Source organism: Carassius auratus, unplaced genomic scaffold (genome assembly GCF_003368295.1).
Source record: "Carassius auratus strain Wakin unplaced genomic scaffold, ASM336829v1 scaf_tig00216723, whole genome shotgun sequence".
NCBI lineage: Eukaryota > Metazoa > Chordata > Actinopteri > Cypriniformes > Cyprinidae > Carassius > Carassius auratus.
In genome coordinates, this window is record NW_020528708.1 from 32,534 (window position 1) to 51,012 (window position 18,479).

Genomic DNA, 18,479 nt, shown 5'->3' on the forward strand with positions numbered 1-18,479 from the left:
TGCAAATTACAGCATGCATGCTTTTAAGGACATTATTTCCAAATATCACATTAGCATGTAGATTATTATGCAGACTTCCAAAACAACTAACATCTGGAAAAATAATATGCTTTACATGTCCTGACATGTTCTGCGGTGTAGACAAGTGCGCTTTTTTTTTTTTTCTGCAGCATGAATGAACTAAATCTTCTGTGACGTTGCCACATGCTGTAATGTAAGCTTGTCAGCCTCAGACTGACACCTAGTGGCGATAAATGGTACTAAAAGTACAGGACGTGCCAAATTTACAGAATATAATCATGATAATAGCATCAAAAAATTCTCTCTCTATATATAAATCGACCTCTAGAATTAGAAATGTGCATAATTAAGGAAACACAGATAACTATATAATTTCATATTTACATTTCAATTAAGTTAAATTATAGTTTATCTAAGTTCACAGTAAATTCCGTGTTTTTTATACACACACACAACAGACACACACACACACACACACACACACACACACACACACACACACACACACACACACACACATATATATATATATATATATATATATATATATATATATATATATATATATCATACATCTGATCTGATAAATTGATACAATCAGTCAATGCAATTTCAATATGACTTGGAGCAAACTTCACTCGAAATCTTTTTAATAATACTTAGACAAGTATACTATTAAAAAATGTCTTTTTTTATGAACTATAACTTTTATTTACTGCACAATGAATTTTGGTGCTCTCATAACGTCTCATGCAGAGGTCAAATTAGGACAGCTCCGCTGATCCGGACAAACACCAGCAGGTGGCAGTTTCCGCTTGTCTTCCGGGTATCTACAGCACTGCGTGCGTCGCGTCAGCAGAGGGCGCCCACGAGCGCAGCACATCAGCAGCCGCGCGCCTTCGAGCGCAGTCAAATGACGCCTCTCCAGAAAATCACGGGGACCAGTCCGACCCTCCGACCTGCTGATGTTAATTAGGGCAGAAAACGCTTCCCTGATAAAGAAGTCTCTTTCGTTGTTACGATTCTGTGCGATATGTTTTTTTTATTTATCTGTGAATAATGTGGACGTATAGGAAGACATTGTGCTTAGTTGTGCATGGAACATGAATATTCTTATAACAGATTGACAGCAAAAAGATTCATCCTAAGGTAAGCGGTGCATGTAACGTAACTGTTAGTGTTATTATTATGTCAATGAATTGAGCAGCGTATTCACTCTTCGTGGGAGCCATTCTGATGTGAAAGCAGTGATTTGTGTTTGTTGCATGCCACCTTGCATGCTCTATTTGATAATGTACTGTAGCTGCTTTTGACGCTGTCCCAGTCTTGTAATATACTGTGTATATTTTAAATGAATAACGTTACACAAATATCAGCATATCGTCAGGCTGAGCCGATTCATATTCACATCCAAGGAAACTATATCTTATCTTGTCTTTGGAGGCTGGGGTCGTAAAACAACAGGCATTCCCTCTAAATATGACCACCAGTGGCTTTAACGTACTGCAATAAGAACAGTAACATGTAAGTGATTGTCATTACTTTGTTAAACTTAGTTTTGTTTACTGAATGCTAGACCACTCTGAAAACAGATGTGATCATGTGCCCCCTATCCCAGGATATAGCTCAGTCAAAACATGACCTTTTACAATGTTTGTGGGAGTTTTTATTAATTATTTGTTATATAATGCAATCTGTTGATTCAGTGCAAGAATATGCTTCCCACACTGGATGTTTAATGCACAAGGAAATTCGTTTGATCAATGTGAAATAACCATTTGTAACAACTATATATATTATTTGATTTCAGCTTTATTTTATTTAACAGGTCTTTTAATTTAATTAGTTTTGGTCTTAGTTAATGATAATTACCCCACCTGTAACCACAAATGTGGTTCACATCCAGCTTACACAAACACAATTTAATTCAGATTTTATCAGTCTGACAATAATTTCTTCCGGTGCTCAGTCCACTGTAGAAGAGCAGGGGCGAGTTGGACATGTGCCCTGTTCATGCATATAGACTCCAACAAAGCCTCTCAGCTTAGTTTGACTCAACTAGCAGCCACAGCCACCGCCTTGGCATTTGTTGCTTTTTTTGGTCTGTGGCCAATCAGAGTGACCCAGATCATGCTTGATTTGAGTATTGAACTCTAGACATATTGTAGTGTCTTTTTATTGGCAGCCAGTTATGAAATGAATTACATATTAAATTAAGTGCTCTTTGGCAAGAATGATGAATCTAACCTGTAGTCGTGTGTAAAAACCTTTTATTAAAAGGGATTGAACACTTCATTGTGAAAACGTGCATTCATTGATTATAGGGTTAGTTCACCCAAATATTAAAATTATGTCATTAATAACTCACCCACATGTCGTTTCCAAACCCGTAAGACCTCCGTTCATCTTCGGGACACAGTTTAAGATTTTTTAGATTTAGTTCGAGGGTTTCCTGTCCCTCCTTTGAAGGTGTATGCACGGTATACTGTACATGTCCAGAAAAGTAATAAAAACGTCATCAAAGTAGTCCATGTGACATCAGAAAATTACATTTTGGTACAAAAATAGCAAAAGCTATGACTTTATTCAGCATTGGCTTCTCTTCCATGTCTGTTGTGAGCGCGTTCAAAGCAGTTTGTGATATCCGGTTCGCGAACGAATTACTCGATGTAACCGGATCTTCTTGAACCAGAATCATTTTAAATGGTTTGCGTCTCCAATAAGCATTAATCCGCACTTAAGCTGTTAACTTTTTTAATGTGGCTGACACTCCCTCTGAGTTAAAACAAACCAATATCCCGGAGTAATTAATTTACTCAAACAGTACACTGACTGAACTGCTGTGAAGAGAGAACTGAAGATGAACACCGAGCCGAGCCAGACAACGAACGAACGATTCACTTTGACATTCAACTTTAATGCATACACTTTCAATGGAGGGACAGGAAGCCCTCGAACTAAATCTAAAATATCTTAAACTGTGAAGATGAACTGAGGTCTAACAGTTTTGGAACGACATGAGGGTGAGTTACTAATGACATAATTTAAATATTTAGGTGAACTAACCCTTTAACGTGAAGACTGATGCCTTAAACCTAAATGTGGATGTTCAGACATAAAGATAAAGATAGGGAAAGTTGATTGAGCCGAGTGACATTACAGCAGTGGGCTGAGCATGAAAGAGCGGCATTAGTGTCTACCATAGTACAGCTGGTCAACTCTGAATGCCCCTTTCATGAAATGCATAGGGACTTCCCATGTCCGGAACAAACTGTGGCTGCCAGCTTTCAGTCTTCCTGCTTTATACGCACACACACACTATATTACATCAAGGATTTATAGGTAGGTGAATTTTTATTGACTCTAGAATTAATAGATTAGCCTACTAATGTATGTTTTTTATGAATTTTCAGATCTGGGAGCTGTTTATCATCTCTTCAGTTGGACAAGAGACTGAGGTGACTCACTGCATGCGGATCACCAACTTCAGAATGTGAGGTGTATTGATGTTTAGTGGAGCATAATAACAGCCCACATCAGGGGTGTCGGATCATTTTAGGGCATTTAGGCATCTGACCGGACTAAGCATCACCTTGAAGAAATGAGAAAAAAATGCAAAATGTACTAGTGTTTTATTTGAGGTCCTTTTATTTTGAATATTTTTTTCTGAAAGCCATCCAGGTTGGGCTCCTTCACAGGCCTTATGTTTGACCCCCACAGCCTTATATATATATATATATTCTCTGATTCTCTCTGATTTTGTTTAATAGTCACATGATCTGCAGGTAAACAAATAAAGTATTTAATTTTTCACTTATTTTACATTTTTAAGATTTAAATAATTACTTCAGCTCACTCATGATTTTAGCTTCTTCATGATCCCCAGTTTGGGAAGCCATGTCCTAGATAGAGGACCGTTAGGTACAGTACAGGTACAGCTTCCAAGAGCTTGGTCTGGATAGCATGGGTTCACTCTTGAGGTTATGTCACAGAATTGTAGCTTTTCTGCAATAAAAAAAAAAAAAAACATTCCCGATATCAAAAGAACAATAAATGGCACTTGATCTGAAGTGAACATATCAGTAGAAGGAATCCCAATGAAGCAGGTTAATCTCTGAGCTAATGAGGCCACGGTCCAGTGACTTCAAAACAGAGATTACAGATTCACCAAAAAGTAAAAAAGTAACCTACTTTCAAAACCTTTGGACACGTTTAAAGTATTGATTTCTCAAACTTTGTAGACCGCTATGAGAACAAAGTATAAACAAAGACAAACTTTCCTGCATATGTCTCTGTATTCCTTCTGTTGACATTTGTTGAATGAGAGATAATAGGTGTGCTTTTTGAACTGCTATAAATCCTTTGATCCCAGTCATTCAAATAATCTGTTAAATCCACTTTAGATCATGTCGTCTACACTGAAATGGAACAAGCCCTGCAGAGATTCACCTCTTGAGCTTTCCCAGTGCTTTCTGGTGCACAGTGTGATTTATCTCTTTTACTAACACTTACTAATGATGTCAAATCCTTGTTTGTGAGATTAGACTTCTATAACGCATGATCTTATTCGCCACATCTTCTCACTAAATGATTAAACCAAAATATTATTAATGGAATGATGCATGGCACATTGGTGTGTGCATATTTTGCTCAAGATTTCCTTTCAGTGTCATCTTTTATTATTATTATTATTATTCTTTTGAGAAAAAAAAAGTTTTGTTCTGAATTTTCTTCAGATGAACAGGAAAAAAAATTATTTAGGATATTACTCCATGTAAAAGTAAATTTTGCGCATTTTGGTGTAGAGAAGCTTTTTTTTTTTTTGCATACAACAGACAAAAACTTATTTTGTGCGGACCGTTACACTAGCTCTCATACAGTAGCATAGGTCTGTGCTCCTAGTCGTGCATATGTTGGCATGCATATGGCAAAAACAGGAAGTGTTGCTGTTTCTTTGGGCATAGCTCACATCCTGTGCTTGGCAGGAATGCTCTGCTCCCTCTGACTTGTAGACTGCCTTTCAGAGATGATTTCAGACCACACTGTTCTTAATGAGGAGGATACATGTTCTTTGCTTCAGAATTTGTCTGCTGTCTATTCCCACATCGACACACTTCTGTGCAAATGTTTTTATCATTTTCTTAAACAATTAAAGCAATTAACCTTTCCCCAAAAATGAAGATTCTGTTAGCATTTACTCAGTCATTTTGGTCTAAAATTGAAAAGTCAAAAGGACTTCAACTCTGTGGTTCAGTTTGGTCGTAACAGCCCACTTGATTTGAAAATTCCTTTGAATTGAAACATGATAGTGAGTCAGAGTGATTGCTTTAGAGGGAACTGTTCGACCTCAGAAGACTGTTTCAAACAGACAGTGACTGAAAACATTAGCAATATATTTTATTTTTGTCAGGCACTAGGTTCCATGTCCAAATAGCCAAGTTCATGAATGGACTGATTGTATTTATCAAGTTAATGTAAAAAATCTCTTTCTCTGACTAGCACAGTTATGCTTGTTTAAGTGTTCACAAACCCCTCCTTCGTAATGTAATCCAATTAAGCAATTAGCTCAGGGATTTCAGTATTTTTGCTGACACAAATCAGAAGACCTGCAAACAGCATGTGTGTGTTGAGCACCCTCAGCCTTATTTAAAGTTTAGCTGTGAATGGTTTCAGCACATTTAGGAGTTTGATGCAATAGCAGAAATGAAAAGTGATACGGAGTGAGTTGGTATAAAAATGTGCTGGACTCTTTCTGTCCTTATCTTGGACCTGATGAGGAGTTAATTGTGCCAAACTTCTGTGCGTGATCCAGTTATATAGGGTATTTCCTGACCTTCCCTTCCTGACCCATGGAGGAAGAGCTCCAGATGTGGATAGTCGTTGTCTAGATGAATGCACAATGGAGGTTTATAGGGCTTCTTTAAGGGAAGTCGTGGCCTAATGGTTAGAGGGTTGGACTCCCAATCGAAGGGTTGGGGGTTCTAGTCTCGGGCCGGACGGAATTGTGGGTGGGGGGAGTGCATGAACAGCTCTCTCTCCACCTTCAATACCACGACAAGGCATCGAACCCCCAACTGCTCCCCGGGCGCCGCAGCATAAATGGCTGCCCACTGCTCCGGGTGTGTGCTCACAGTGTGTGTGTGTGTGTGTGTTCACTGCTCTGTGTGTGTGCATTTCGGATGGGTTAAATGCAGAGCACAAATTCTGAGTATGGGTCACCATACTTGGCTGAATGTCACTTCACTTTCTTTCATGCCTGTGATTTCCTCTTTGAGTTTGGGTGTGGTGGACATTTTTCTGGTAATTTGTTCCTTTTCATTTAATTTGTTCTAGTTGTTCATTTTTGGATCTTCTGTCTGAGTGCTTTGGTCATTGATAGAGTGTTTTTTCAGAGGCCTATTGTTTATTTCTTTTAAGAGACTGGAGGTTGCATTTATTAGCTGCATATGTCATGTAAGAAAATTAACCTTTATATTGCAGAGTAAGACAGAATTTACAGTATTTCACACCAGACAAGGAATAGCAGTCAATTTTATTATGGATGCTTTGCTTTTCTTAAATAAGACATCCAGCAGACACCATTATAACAGCTGAAGTGTCATTTCTGCACCACTCATTAATTGTATAATTGGCTTTTTAAATAGGTTGCATCAACACCTCTCTGCCATTGGTCATACAAGCGGAATAAAAATAAAAGTAAATTGCACAAAACTCTTAACTCAAAAATGTGAATTTATTTTGCATTCATGTTTACTCAACAGTGGACTTGGTTTAAATGAGCCATTGTTTTCATTATGTCCTAGTTATCATGAACAGGAATTTGTCTTTATTTCCTCATTGTGGCTGCATATATATTTCATCATTCATCAAATCAGAAAAAATATAGGGTGGGTCTGCTTAGCATGAGGATGTTGGGCACCAAGTCCGACAAGAATCCAGAAGCACCCCTGCAAGGAAAAACAGACAGCATCCATTGGGTGTTTACTGGATTGTAGAAAGTGGCCATTGCGACTACAATGGACAATTGTTTCATGTGAGTGGCAGATTGAAACTTGCCTGGACATTGGATAACCTTATTGCCCAGCCCTTGCACCAACATAATATAGTTGCTCCTGATGAGATTTGATGTATTAAGGCTATACTGCAAGAATGTGGCTACCATTTTTATGTTTGAGACAAACTTTGGTAATCGAGAAATATCTATTTGGTAGTTGGGCAAACTCTGCAGTCTTTAATCACTCAGTGTTGTATTCACAGTGATATATCACGTATATGGGTTTGATGCAGCGTGTTTGTCATAGAAAGATGTCTTAAATTGCATTCTCTTCAAATTATCAACACTGCCTCGTTTGCTCTGGAGAATGAGCAGTTAATGAAAGACTCCATATGCACCACAACATTATTTTTTTTCTTCATTTGTGTGGTACACAAGGTGATGATGTCAGAAAGAGCTGTGATTAGCACATCAGCACTGTCCTAAGATGTACATCATACTAACACTGTTGATGTCTCACAGTCTGCCTTGGCTTCTACCCAGCATCTCACTAGGGATGTATTTGACAGGCAACAGTCATAAAGGACAGAGTAATTTCACCATGGACACATATGACATATGAGTTGCTGTGTCTGGTTAAGGCTGTGTGGGTGTGCTGACGGAGGTGAGAGGCCCAAACAGAGACGAACAGCCTGCTGAGAGCCCTTTGCTGTTTGGGCTGTCGACTATTCCCACCACAACACAATAAGATACTGCAGACGCAAGCACATGAGTCTCCATCTGTCTCCACCTACACGGATATCTGCTGTGGGGAAGCGTACGAACTAGACCATCTGAATGTTCCTCAACAATTAATTCTATCAGCCTATGATGGTTATTTGGTGGAAGAGTGAATCATGTTACATTTTAGTAACTTTTGGTACCAAAGTTTTGCTGTGACCTATGTGTCATGTGCTTTGAAAGTTTGCACATAATGTATTTTGCAGAGGTCTGTTTGTTTTTAGCAGGCTGCTCTGTGTTGCTCATACTCTCTGAGGGAGTCTGTTCTGTAGGGCTCTCCAGCAGAGACAGTCATTAGTTTTCGTTGGGTTGCCTGGCAGCAGTACTGGGGGATATTGACATACTTGTCATTGACTGATTGGACAAGCCCTTAGCAAACTGCAGAAGCTTGTGGCAGACCAAACAATTTAATAGATAAGGAGTGAGGTACCCCAAATCTTTGTCATAGTTTAAGGGGAAGTGTCTTTCCCCCTCATTATATTTTACCTTTGTTGTCCTCTAATGCTCACTTAAAGTTAATCTTTACAAACACCGTTAAAGTAATTTGTGGCAAATCTCAAAATTAATATTCATTTCTTACTATTCATTATAATGTGATCATCATGAACTGAAACTAAAACTATTATTAAATATTTTAGGTCATTGAAATGAAGCTGAAATAGAATAAAACTAAATAAATGTTGCCTAGGCAGCTACATGAGCAAAGTTTAAGTTCTAAAATTAATAAAACTGAAATAAAAACAAACTAAAGTTTAATAGAAATAATAAAAATAAATGTGATGTACAAAAACTAATAAAAATGACGAAGCATAAAATATATAAATAATTTAAAATATTATTAAACATGTAATAGTATATTATTGTATTAAAATGTAAACATTTTCGTGATGACTAAATTCACTTGGTACATTTATAATTGATTTATATATATTTTAGTTTTTTTTTATTTATTTAAATAAAACAGTATGATATTTATTAACTGCTTTAGCTGTTTTTTTAATGCTTTCTGTCTGTATTTTAGTGTCCCAGATCTGTGCATCATGAGCAGTTCTCTCTACGAACCCAGCTGGGACGTGGACCTGGCGCCCCTTCTGTCCTGTAAACTGTGCCTGGGAGAGTTTCCGCTGGAACAGATGACCACCATCTCCCAGTGCCAGTGCATATTTTGCAGTCTGGTAAGGGCTGTGTCTTCAGAAGTGTGCAATCCAACAAATTACTTGACTGTCTTTTCACAAGTGGGAATACAGTAATGTAAATGCACAAAACATACAGGAGCTAGTGATCCTTTTACTGTTATTATTATATATTTTTTTAAATAATGACTATAGAATTTAGTATGTGCGCATATAATTATATACTAATGCTTTGATAGTTGTTTTAATCATGCATAAGCTTCTTGAATCTTGATGTTGGTCAAACTGGTCTGTTCTCTGCGAGCAGGTCTTGAATGTTGTCTCAGCAGAATGCTGTGATGGATTGTGGGCGGAAACTTAACCAGAGGCAGCATCCGTCTCTAGTTTTTTTCAAAGATGAAAAAAAAAAAAAAAAGAATTTGTCTCTTACAGTGTTTGAAGCAATATGTTGAACTCCTCATTAAAGAAGGCCTTGAAACAGTTATTAGCTGTCCAGACTCTGCCTGCCCAAAACTGGGACATTTGCTGGAAAACGAAGTAAGCTTGCTTAAAATAGTTTAAAGTATTAAAACAGTCTCTCACCCACTGTCCCTTGCTTCTATCTTGCTTAATTAATTTGAGTTTTTTCTTTATGTAGATTGAGTCTATGGTGGCTAACGATATCATGCAGCGTTATAAGAGACTCCAATTTGAGCGAGGTGAGTTTTCCTGAGAGTTTCATGAAGTACAGAGTTCTAATTTAGCTTTAACACCCTTTTTTCATATCTGTTTTAAGTTTTTGTTATTTGCTAATGTGCCTCTATGCATTGTATTTGAAATTAATAATGCTTCATTCCTGTAAGATGGGTGAGGTTTTTTTTTTTTTTTTTTTTTTTCCTGTGAGTTTTGCCATGTCTAATATAGTATTTTAACAGCTACATCTTCAACAGCAGCCTCTTTGAAAAGCCTGCATCAAATTGACACATTCATAAATCTTTTACACAGAATTGTGGAACATAAAGCGATCATAACATTGTTAGAGGTTTCATTCCGAATGAGATTTTTTTGCATCTTAGTTTTTTTCCACTGGGGAGGAAGTCCTTTCAGCATACAAACTTACAGTGTGTTTATACATCAACCTCTTTTGTCAAAATAAAATTTGATACCTCATGTCAAACCCGGGGAAAATGTAAATGTAGATCAAATCAAACAGGTCATCATTTCTAATATGCTGTTTGTTTTTCCTTGCAGAGGTGCTTCTGGATCCTTGTCGGACTTGGTGCCCATCATCTTCATGCCAATCCGTGTGCCAGCTGAATGAATCGGAGGTGCAGTTGCCGCAGCCAGTGCAGTGTCCTCAGTGCAGTCTGCGTTTCTGCTCCGCCTGCAGGGCAGACTGCCCCACCGGCCACACGTGTCAGGAGAGCGTGCCAATTACCACCTTCCTGCCTGGGGAAAACGGGTACTAGTGTACTTTAGACCCTCAGCATCAAATCATGTAGCATTCACAGCAGAAATCTTGTTTCTGTGGGTGCACCTCGTTGCATAAAAACAAAAATAACTTCTTATGTTGATTTCAGATTCTTTTAATAGGTTTCTCTCCACTAATAAAAATCCAGGTTACAGATATTATTGAAGTATCCTTCAACAAATTATGCATACACTTTTTAGGAACTGACTGGTCTTCATTTTAGTAACGTTTCTGTTTGGATTCCATTTAATCGAAGCAAAAACATGGTAGAAATTACAACATTCAGCAAATCAGAATATTAGATTGATTACTCAAGGATCATGTGACGCTGAAGAGTAATGGCAGCTGAAAATTCTACTTTGCCATCACAGAAATAAATTACATTTGAAAATGCATCAAATTTTAAATCGAAATATCACAGTCGTACTGAATATTTTATCAAATAAAAGCAGCCTTGGTGATCTTACAGACTCCAAACTTTTGTTTATACATATACTGTATGTATACTGTATACTGTTCTATCAGAACATGATAGAAAAAGTCATTTCTTTAGAATCACACTTCAATGTAAGAGATATTCAAATAGGCTTGATGAAACCGTACGTGAGACTCTGAACCGTTCTCTTGCATGTTCATCTCCTCACTTTCAGCTCCAATTTCAAGAGTGAGGGGGACGAGGCTCCGATCAAACGCTGTCCTAAATGTAAAGTGTACATTGAGAGAGATGAAGGCTGTGCCCAGATGATGTGTAAGAACTGCAAGCACGCCTTCTGCTGGTACTGCTTGGAGTCATTAGATGTAAGTTTTCACTTTGTTGTTCTTATTATTTTGACAAAGGTCATACTATTTACTGTATAAGCAGAACTTTTATTGGGATGTCTTATTCCAGTACAGTTGTGCTTGGTGAGACCAATATATTGTTGGAGTTTCTAAGTGCTGCTTCTTCATGTAACTCATATTCATCTTAATTGTAGAGTTGGCCATTTTTTTCAGTTTCTCATTTCAAAAAAAGAACCTCTAAAAGGAATAGCTGGATGAGGTGAAGCTGATGAGATCAACTGCAGTAAACTAAAGCCCGTTCTATGACATCCTTTGAAATGAATCAAACGTAACATTACAGCTTCTATCTGCACAAAAGGATGCTAATGCAAGTGAACTTAAGCTAAGTTACGTGATGTATCCAGAGTGTAATTCCCACTGTGGATGTGCTTTTCTCATAGCATCGGCAAGAAAAAAAAGTTATTGTTATAATGTTACGCCTAATGTTGAAAAGAATAAACTAAAGATAAACAAACACAAAAGGACACAAATGTACACATGAACTTGAACATGCTAGTTTGAAAGGGTAACTCTTCCCATAACAACAACGCTGATACACGGGCACAAAGAACTCATAAGATTCTATTACAATCCTGTTTTCATTGTAATGCTATTTATGTGACAGACTGGCGCTGCACATCATGCACTTACTGTAACTGTATTTCATGATCAAAGTGATTCTAGACCTTTCCAGTTTCACTTTAGAAGTCATGTCTAACACTAACAAATCAGACCTCATATACCACCCAAAATAACCAACCAGAAAAAGGAGAATATATGTTTTTGAAGCAAGGGGAATCATCTTTTTCATGCACATAACTACTTTATTGATGCTAACATCTCTCCTTCGTCTCCTCAGGATGACTTCTTACTGATCCATTATGATAAAGGACCATGCCGGAACAAACTGGGTCATTCCAGAGCCTCCGTCATCTGGCATCGTACACAGGTATGTACCACATGAGCATATCCCTCTAGACTGCAGATCTGAAGCTGACCCACACAATTCACCTGAAATAGCCTTAAATTTTCTAAAAGCCAACAGGGCATGATTTATGTTTCTGTACTAGGGAGATGTTATGTTTATTACAAGAGTGGCTTATGTCACACTTGCTAATGCCTTACTCTATACAACACACACACAAATTTATATATTCTCTTTACTAAATCAGTATCAGTAGCTCTAGGACCGAAGCCAAGATACGATCAGAAAACCATTACTGCCCCCCTGTGGCTGAATGCGATCTGTTTTGACATGTCAAAGAATCACAGACCAATCTATACTGGTTTTATAATTAGCAGGAATGTGCAAATGTTGTTTATCTTTTTGCTCTTTTCTTTTTTATCTTAAATGTACTTAGTTTTTTCCTCTCTCCCTGGATCTGTCAACTCTGTGCTCAGGTTGTTGGGATTTTTGCTGGCTTCGGTCTGCTGTTGCTAGTGGCCTCCCCTTTCCTTTTGCTGGCCACCCCTTTCGTGCTTTGCTGCAAGTGCAAGTGTAAACGCGGCGACGATGACCCTCTTCCCACCTAGAGCTCCGATTCAGCTTCAGGAGTTGACTTTCCTCTCATTTGACAGAGGATCGGCTGTGATCCTGTCTTGTTCTCCTGAGCACACTTTGCAGGTGCATTGGTTAAAGACTTATCTGGTCCGTGAGATGGCACTTTTGTATATGTTGACATGCATTGAAAGGTGTAACAGAGGAGCAGAAAAGCTGAGAAGCTGACTTGGATGAGCCACTGGAGTCAAGCTGATCTGTAGTGTTTGGACGCAAACACTTTTGTTTAGTTTTTTTGTTCCATTGTCTTGTATCTTTTCTCAGCATCACTTTTTCTTCACTTTATTTGGTATTAAAGTTGACTAAGCAATTTTTTGATGTTGTTTATCCTGAGATATAACAAACACACTTGACAGGAATACATTTCTTAGCAGTGCTTTCATAATTTTCTTGTAGCATAGTCACATAACCTCAATATCTCCGCCGTGTTTTTTTTTTTTTTGTGTGTGTGTGTTTTTTTTCTGTCTAATTGCGTATACATGCTGTAGGCCGAGGATGTTTCACTTCTGTACCTCCAGCAGAGGATCTAATCACTCTGCCACTTGCTTCTACAGTATATGCTTAAGCTCTTTCTTAGGACAGTAAAACATTGTTCTTCCATTTGAATCTGCTCAGATACTGTATACGCACCATAGATGTAGCAGACATGTCACCTGATGCCTTCTCAAATCTTGTAGGCTTGGGTGTTGCTGAAAGATTTTCTGTTATCCTTGTATCAGACAGCTGGTCAAATATCAATCACTGTTTATAACCGAGCTGTCACAAATGTTATTCACTTTGCGAATTATGTCATCTACAGATACATTTTGTTGTCATAACAAATGATGGCTTTTATTTCCAACCCAGACGGGTCTTATCCACAACCTGTTGAAGATCCAAATACAACCTGCATTACCATGTGCCTGCCAATTTAGGTCAGAGTAATCAGGCCAGTGAGGCTTAACTTCTTTTTTTTCAGGTCACTCTAGAAGTTGTGTATTTGTTTAATTTATTTTTTGAAGTAATACTTTTGGGAACAGTTCGCCAAATGTAATGTGTAAGCCCACATGTTCATTGTCTAGCACATTAATAACTGGTTGATGACTAGGGCACATCTAGTTTTTGTTCTTGTTCTTTGTTAAATATGCCTTTTATTTTTGTATGTCTTTATTTTTAGTTTTTTTTTTACTTTTTGTAACGAACTGTATATGTGTGTTCACATGTTTTTCAAATTTAAATATATTATTATGCTTCAATCCAGTTGTTTGGCTTTTCTTGTGTTTTAAAAAAACTCTTTACGAAGTATAAAAAAAAGATAATTACTTTTGGGCAGAACAGCATATTCTAATGTAATGTTGTACCTTTTCACAAAGTTGAATCTCATTTAGATTTAGTGTTTGTAGATTTAGCATTCAGGTCCTGGGAAGTTATTTAAAAGTTGCAAAGTCGTGATGACATGAAGGCAAGGAATTTTACCTTTTCACTTTCCAGGCATACTTGAAAACGTAGTTCCTGTGTAACTGAATAAGGAAATACCTAAAATCTCAACAATTATTTTATAGGTAGAACTTCCTTTACTGGAGCTGCCATGTTGGACGCTTCACTTTCTTCCATTCTTTGGAATACAAATGTGGCACATCTCTGCTAGCCTACATACAATCTATTTTAGTTAGCAGTGTTAATTACATGAGGACTACAACCATAGACTGATTCAAGCACGTAAACACAGACTGGTCGTCTTTAAAGCACACTTTTTTGAAATTCATGTTTGAAATTCAATGCAGTACGCAGTTTACATAAAGCATCGAGTTTTTATGTAAACATGAAAAACATCATCGTATTATAAATTGCCCCTGAATAGATTTTGGACCATAAGAGAATAGTGAGAATAAAATAAAAATCTTCACTAATAGTGCTTATCGTCACCATCTGACATTTCTCCCCTCACGTGTTTCCTTGTCTATTGCTAAGCAACTAACCGTAACATTCTAACACCGCATTATTTTATACTGCACAAATTTGATGACGGGACAGGTTTTCATAACCCTGGATAAAAACTAAAGCTAACCCGATTCTAATGTACAAGTGTGAAGCCTTCAAAACCAGGGTTTAGAACTACTGTGTTCCCACTTTTCAAATGATTCCGAATCTTGACATAAATCCATGTGAAGTCTCACAATAAGTTCCGTAGTTTTCAATGCATCCTAAATACTCTATCAAACATGTCGACGTCCATTGTGGCTGACCGAGAAGAGCTGCTCTCGCGGGGCCAGTGGGCATCTGCCTCGACCCGCTACACTTCACCCTCCAGCATCATATATTCACGCGCCGCTCCCCCCAAGTATCCCAGAGTGCAGTCTGGACGATGGGGCGGGGCGACACGTTGGGGCGGAGCGACACGTGTCGCCCCGCCCACCTCAGCGGTTATTGGTTTATGATTAAGATGAGCTTATTGGTGTACAGATGAGTGACGATTTTACAGCTTATTGGTATAGAGAATTATGGCGCTATTAGCAGGATTGGAATGCGGAAGTAGACACTAAGATGAATAAACTTTTAATAAAATTAAAAAGTGAATATACATGTTGTGTTTTTGCATTCATTGTTGCATTTCCACAACATCCCGTATAAATACAAAGAGTTTTGGATTACGACGAACAGAATAAAAATAAATGGTCTACTCCCTCAATGGCTGTAGTGTAGACGCTACCTCGGCATTACTCGCTGGTTTGAAAATGACACGGCAATATTATGCGAAGTTACGTAGATAGTCATGGAGTACCTTGATTTATATATTCAAATAATATATACATACATATATATGTGTGTGTGTGTATATATATATATATATATATATATATATATGTGTGTGTGTGTGTGTGTGTGTGTGTGTGTGTGTGTGTGTGTGTGTGTGTGTCGTGTGTGTAGCAAATTGTCACCAGTCTCTGAACGTCACCAATAATATTCTGAACATTCCCTTGGCCCCTACGAAAATTTACTATGGTTCTGCTACAGTAACTATAGTAAAACTATGGTGTTTTTATAATTACAGCTCACAGTAATTAATGTGCCAACAAATATTTTTACTACAATAAATCCATGGTTACTTTTTGCAAGGAAGGAACAATACAGGTTCTAAAGAACTTGCCCAAAAACACTTGTTACTTTCTGTTATTTGTTTTCTGAACTGCACTACTGAAAACCTCATTAATCCTCACAATCCTGTCACAACTAAACTAAGAATCCATTATGAGCAATGCATAGCAAATCATGTTATCATCAAATATGAGAAACCTTAAAGAATGATAGACTGATGTAAATGACTGAAACCTGTTGTCATGCACGTGTTTTCCATAGCTTTTTTATTAAAACATTATACAGTGCAAAGTTTAACTTTAAATTACATCAATTAATAATCAAAACCAGTTGATCTCAGCCCATTCTCTATTTCCCTTCAATGAACTTAACACACAAATGTGTTTCATGCCGCAAAAAAAAAAAAAAAAACAGTCCTTGGAACAAAATCCTGTGTAAACAAAAGCCCAGAAGTTCACCACGCCGGTCTCTTCCCTGTACCCTGGGTTAAACTTGAAAAGGGCTCTGCACTGCAAGTGTTCCCTGATGCTGTACATCCGTCTGAACTCGTTCCGGTCAGGAGACAGGAGGACAATTCTTCCAGTTGGCCACAACTTATAGTGTAAAGACAAAATACATGAAAGATAATAATAATAATAATACAAAAAAAGTTTAACAGCCTTCTACTACAAAATTCAATTGGAGAATGAGCATTAAACGGGGAAATCTTACTCTCTAGCCAGGCAAACTGTGCCGCTTTCCGAAAAACTTCGGAGCACATCCCTAAACCATCTGCAAACCAGAGAAAGTGTCAAATATGCAGAGTCACCCGCCGACAAAATAACTTCCCTGAGGATTTCCAGTGGAAGCTGTTGAATCAAAAACATACATAGGTTTATTTATATATGTATATAAAAGTTATTAAACATTATATAAACACTGACTACAGACAACCTTGCTTTAAACAAACTCTCATTAAAAACTCTATAGATTGTTGTCACAACTGCATACTCATTCTTTTATAATAACACTAATAAAATGTTAATATATACAGTACTGTGCAGAAGTATTAGTGTTAGTATTTTCACATTGAAAAAAAACTGTTTTAAGCCAATTATTTATATATTTTGCTGTTGTGTGTCAGTAGGATATATTAGTTTACATTTCCACACATTCATTTTGCCATTAATTGTAATAATCCAGTGAGATATTTGTATATATTTGTATGCATGATCCACATGAAGATCTTTTACATTGAATATAAATATTTCTATCTTATATGGTGAACAAAATCCACATTAGATCGCAAACAGAAGTTATTTAAAAAACTTGCTGCTGTCTGAAAATGAATTAAGCTGAAATGTTTTTAAATGTCTTTGATGCTGATGTTAACTGATAGTTATATATTAAATAATCCACAGTATTGACCAATATAGTACTTGTACATAATACCAATTTCACATCTGAACAACTATGTAGCTGTAATAACTAAAATACCTCTGCATGTACACACATATGTAATTATTAGTTCTTAATGAATGTATGTGCACAAATAACCTGCTTTGCTGGACTCTGCCTGAAGACATGGTGAATGGTGAAGTTCTCCTCAGTGGTTGAGCTCTAAAAGAACAAATGTCAAGAGGTAGGTATATTGCTAGATATAGTACAGAGTAATGTTTCATGTAGCAACATTCAAACAGCTACATACATTTGCGGAGTAAAGCTGTCCAGGAGAACAGAACACCACCACCTCCTGATCATGTCATCCTGAAAAATAATAATAATAATAATAATATACACACAAAAATCATGCATGTCTGTTCAAATAACTTGACAAATGTGATGCCATACCTCTGTAAAATCGAACCTATGAACTAAAGCCATGTACAGAGTGTATTGTTACAATCCACAAAGAACAATAAAATGAGCAATTTATAACAATTATTAACAATAATTATTCAAATTGAACGTACCATGGATAAATAAATGATCGAACATCGCATTTCATATTATAAGATATTTACACAACCACCTTTACTCACCTCAAGCAAGGGGCAAGGAACTCGATCGGAAGTTGAAGTCGGGTGGGGGCTGCCATCTTTTAGCAGAACTTCACTTGCGTTAGCATTCCCATTGACTCCCATTCATTTTGGCGTCACTTTGACAGCGAATAACTTTACATTTGAGGCGTTTAAAGACTCTGTTTGTCCATTATTTATTTCTAAAGATACACGACAATGTATAATGGGCTCCATTACCTTCTATGTTACATTATGGCCCCGTATAAACAGTTTTTGTAAAAAATAGGCTAACGATTGCGTCATAACCACTCGGCTCTCTGTCGCATTACCGTACAGACAGGAGGAGAAGCTCGCAGGGAATTAACTTAATATGGCGTACTGGCGTTACATTTTAAAATACTATACAAAATAATTAATCAGAATACTTACTCCTGCTCACTCACGACAAAGAACTCCCCGCTCAAGCTCACCGTCTCTGCAAGATTAACGATGACAGTTTGCACGCACAGCTACTAGAAGATTTACATCTGGCAGACAGGTTGCTGATGTCGTCAAGCCTCGTTTGAGTCTGCGCGTCAGAAACGGAAGTGCTAAAAAACGCTAAAACCGGGCTTCATATTGTCTCAATTGAGTTCCAATGGGGTCGCTG

At 37.4% G+C, this 18,479-nt stretch overlaps 1 protein-coding gene across 5 annotated transcripts; it reads left to right on the top strand.

Annotated features, from left to right (window-relative positions):
• Positions 1–930: 930 nt before the first annotated feature.
• On the top strand, positions 931–13,976 carry LOC113098878 (probable E3 ubiquitin-protein ligase RNF144A-B). 5 transcript variants are annotated; one of them, XM_026263922.1, is made up of 10 exons: positions 931–1,170; positions 1,465–1,545; positions 3,435–3,514; positions 8,817–8,970; positions 9,361–9,465; positions 9,566–9,626; positions 10,159–10,369; positions 11,029–11,176; positions 12,057–12,146; positions 12,599–13,976. In XM_026263922.1, the coding sequence occupies exons 3-10, from the start codon at positions 3,492–3,494 to the stop codon at positions 12,728–12,730; spliced, it is 924 nt and encodes a 307-aa protein (XP_026119707.1). In that variant the 5' UTR covers positions 931–1,170; positions 1,465–1,545; positions 3,435–3,491; the 3' UTR covers positions 12,731–13,976. The 5 variants fall into 5 exon arrangements, with proteins under 5 accessions (XP_026119707.1, XP_026119708.1, XP_026119706.1 ...); XM_026263924.1 differs by having other exon boundaries at positions 932–1,170; positions 3,435–3,479; XM_026263923.1 differs by lacking the exon at positions 1,465–1,545.
• Positions 13,977–18,479: the final 4,503 nt, after the last annotated feature.

Bases quoted from the DNA above. Each gene is read 5' to 3' on its own strand.
- LOC113098878 (XM_026263921.1), top strand. From the start codon at position 1,118: ATGGAACATGAATATTCTTATAACAGATTGACAGCAAAAAGATTCATC. The intron at 1,171-3,434 runs GTAAGCGGTGCA...ATGAATTTTCAG, and splicing joins GCAAAAAGATTCATCCTAAG to ATCTGGGAGCTGTTTATCAT. The intron at 9,466-9,565 runs GTAAGCTTGCTT...TTCTTTATGTAG, and splicing joins GACATTTGCTGGAAAACGAA to ATTGAGTCTATGGTGGCTAA.